At 37.2% G+C, this 2,794-nt stretch overlaps 1 protein-coding gene across 1 annotated transcript; it reads left to right on the top strand.

The window, feature by feature from the left end:
• Nucleotides 1–237: 237 nt before the first annotated feature.
• On the top strand, nucleotides 238–2,092 carry LOC307036884 (uncharacterized protein). Its single transcript, XM_079677495.1, has 2 exons — nucleotides 238–377; nucleotides 758–2,092. Exons 1-2 carry the CDS (start codon nucleotides 276–278, stop codon nucleotides 1,736–1,738), a joined length of 1,083 nt encoding a protein of 360 aa, XP_079533621.1. The 5' UTR covers nucleotides 238–275; the 3' UTR covers nucleotides 1,739–2,092.
• The last annotated feature ends 702 nt before the right edge of the window (nucleotides 2,093–2,794 follow it).

Genomic DNA, 2,794 nt, shown 5'->3' with positions numbered 1-2,794 from the left:
TATGAGTATTGATATGGCTGGGTGGAGTGGCCTCATTTATGCTGACATATTATTCATGTCTCAACCAAGTTTCAGTGAGACAGCATGTATCAATATTATAATCTGATATTAAATCATTTACCAATATTGCTTTAGATGCTAGAGATCTTATGTTTAAGAGACCACATTTAATCTTCCTGTTTTGTTGCACTGTAGTAGTTGTTACATTTACTTGTATTAGGTTATTATGTATGACAACTCTATTAGGTTTTACCTTAAATTGTCCTTGGGCAGACATGGAAGACTTTGAAGTACAGGTTGGACCTATTTCTGGATATTATGTTGATGATCTGGACGACACTCTTCCCTGGAATCCACATCACCTCAACTCTTTGCAGGTATATTGTAGGAATACGTTTTTTGTAATAGTGCCGCAGAGTGTTACTTTTGTTTTAATTAAAAATAAATCATCAAATAATGTTTTTGTCTATAACATTTCCAAAAAAGAAAATAATTGCTATTACAAGTTCAGACAGCCCAAGCTGATGTCTTAGATTACTTGTTTAGTCCAACCACAATTCAACAATTGAAAGATATTGAGAATATGTGAGATAAAACATCATATTCAGACCCACAGAATAATTAGTGCTTTTGCATGAAAAATAAATAGCTGAATTGATGCATTGCTTGTCAGGTTGATGATTAATTGTCTGTCAACTAATTTATTCACTTATCAATTTGTAATCACACCTAATTAAAATGTGTTTTTATCTTTCAGCATTCAACACTGAATGACGATGCAGCATCACCAAGGGGATCTGAAAAAGAAGTCTGCTATGTGAAATTCAGACGGGTAAACATAGTTCAGGATGTTCTAAATGTCTTCATGGATCCGAAAGGAATGGAAGTGCAACTGATAATGGAGTTAATAAATGAGAAAGCTTTGGACGGTGAGGGGGTCTCAAGAGAAGTGTACTCCGCCTTCTGGGAGCTTTTTTTGCAACAGTGCGAGGGGGAAGATGAGCGAGTGCCCAGACTGCGGCCAGATTATTCGGAGAAGGAATGGCAAGCTGTTGGTAGAGTATGGATAAAAGGATATATGGACCACAATATCATACCAATCAGACTGTCACCAGCTTTCATTCTTTCATGTTGTCAAGGAATCAGTTCTGTGGATGAAGAACTTTTGATGATATCCTTTCTAAGATATCTTTCAGTGACCGAGCGAGAATCAGTTGAGAAAGTGCTAGAGGGAAACCTGGAAGAAATAGATGAGGAGGACTTACTGGACCTCTTTTCACGAATGGGCTCACACTGTAAAAGTAAAAAGTTCATCATTGACTGTTTCCACTCCAGTATTCACAATGCTGTGCCGAGGCTATTAACAAAAGAGAGCATAATGGAACTGTATGAGAACAAGAGGCCAACAAACAGGAAAGTTGCCCAGATGATAAAGCCGTCAAATGAAAGCCTGAATCCACAGGAACAGGCAGCCCTTACTTACCTGCTACGGTATGTGAGAAGCCTTGACCAAAGGAAACTGGAGATCTTCTTGCGCTTCTGCACAGGGTCCTCTGTGCTGTGCAAGGACAGCATTGAAGTAACTTTTAACAGGTTGTGTGGGTTAAGTCGAAGGCCTGTGGCACACACATGTGGAGCAGTTCTGGAGTTGCCATGCACTTACAGCTCCTACCCAGATTTCCGTGCAGAGCTAGACAGCATCCTGTCCGGTGATTGCTTTACAATGGATATTCTGTAGTGGTTGCAAGGGATCTCATACATTTCGCTTTCATATTGGCACTTTGAATCCTGTGGCATTTGCTGACTTGAAAGAAGTTCTACATATTGCATTTAGCAGGTAAATACTGTTGCTGTTCAAGCACTCAGGTGAAGTGTTTATGACTGACATGTCCAACACGTAATGCATTCAAAGTTGTTGTTTACCCTTCATTTTGAAAAACTCCATAGCACCTTATACAAGTTCCATGTATTGCAAGTTGATGAAGGGAGTAAAAACACAAGTATATTCAAAATTGTGTTGTTGAATAGATTCGTTATTTTACAGTAAGGTTCTTTTTCTATAAGGATTCTTTCCAGTTTTTGCCAAATTAGTTTACAGAATGATAAGCACACAGTTATAATAGTCCTTTCAGCATATAGCTGATGCCTGTGCCAAAACTCTTACTGTACCAATACAAGAAACTGAAACAAGAAACATGTTTGTCCTTGTTTTGTTTATTTGAAGCTTTTACTGTAACAATTGTAATCCATCATTGTTCAATAAAAGGTGGAATTTCTCATTGATGTCATCCCTATTGTTTTTCCTATGTTCATGTGTCACCTACCTAATAACTGATGTAAAGGCAGCATATTATTACATCTATTATTACAGTCCTATACACAACAAAGTGTCTACTTCCATTAGCACCATTAAGAAAAGGCAATACTCTAATGAATTCCTCTTATGCAAGTATAAATATATTTCCTGATCAACAATGACAAAGATATTACTGTGACTTCCCAACTAATTATCTCGCACAGCAGTGATTGTAGAGTAGTCACTTCTGCAGGTGCTTGAAAGACGTAATGGTGGGTACATACTATGTAGTTCCAAAATGTTTGAACCTTGAGTATGAAAACAGTAACACTAATAATAAGTAATATCACTATTTTGAGACGTCAATCTGAAGAAATTCCTTTACACAATCCTTTTCTTGCCACTATGCTTATTTTTTGTACAATTATTAAACATTTTTTACTATACATTCAGTTCAACTAACCTTCAATACTCAGAGGGGTGTCTGGGGTTATTATA

The sequence above is a fragment of the Notothenia rossii genome, assembly GCF_949606895.1.
Source record: "Notothenia rossii genome assembly, chromosome: 4".
Lineage (NCBI taxonomy): Eukaryota > Metazoa > Chordata > Actinopteri > Perciformes > Nototheniidae > Notothenia > Notothenia rossii.
This window is presented reverse-complemented; position numbering and strand designations above follow the sequence as displayed.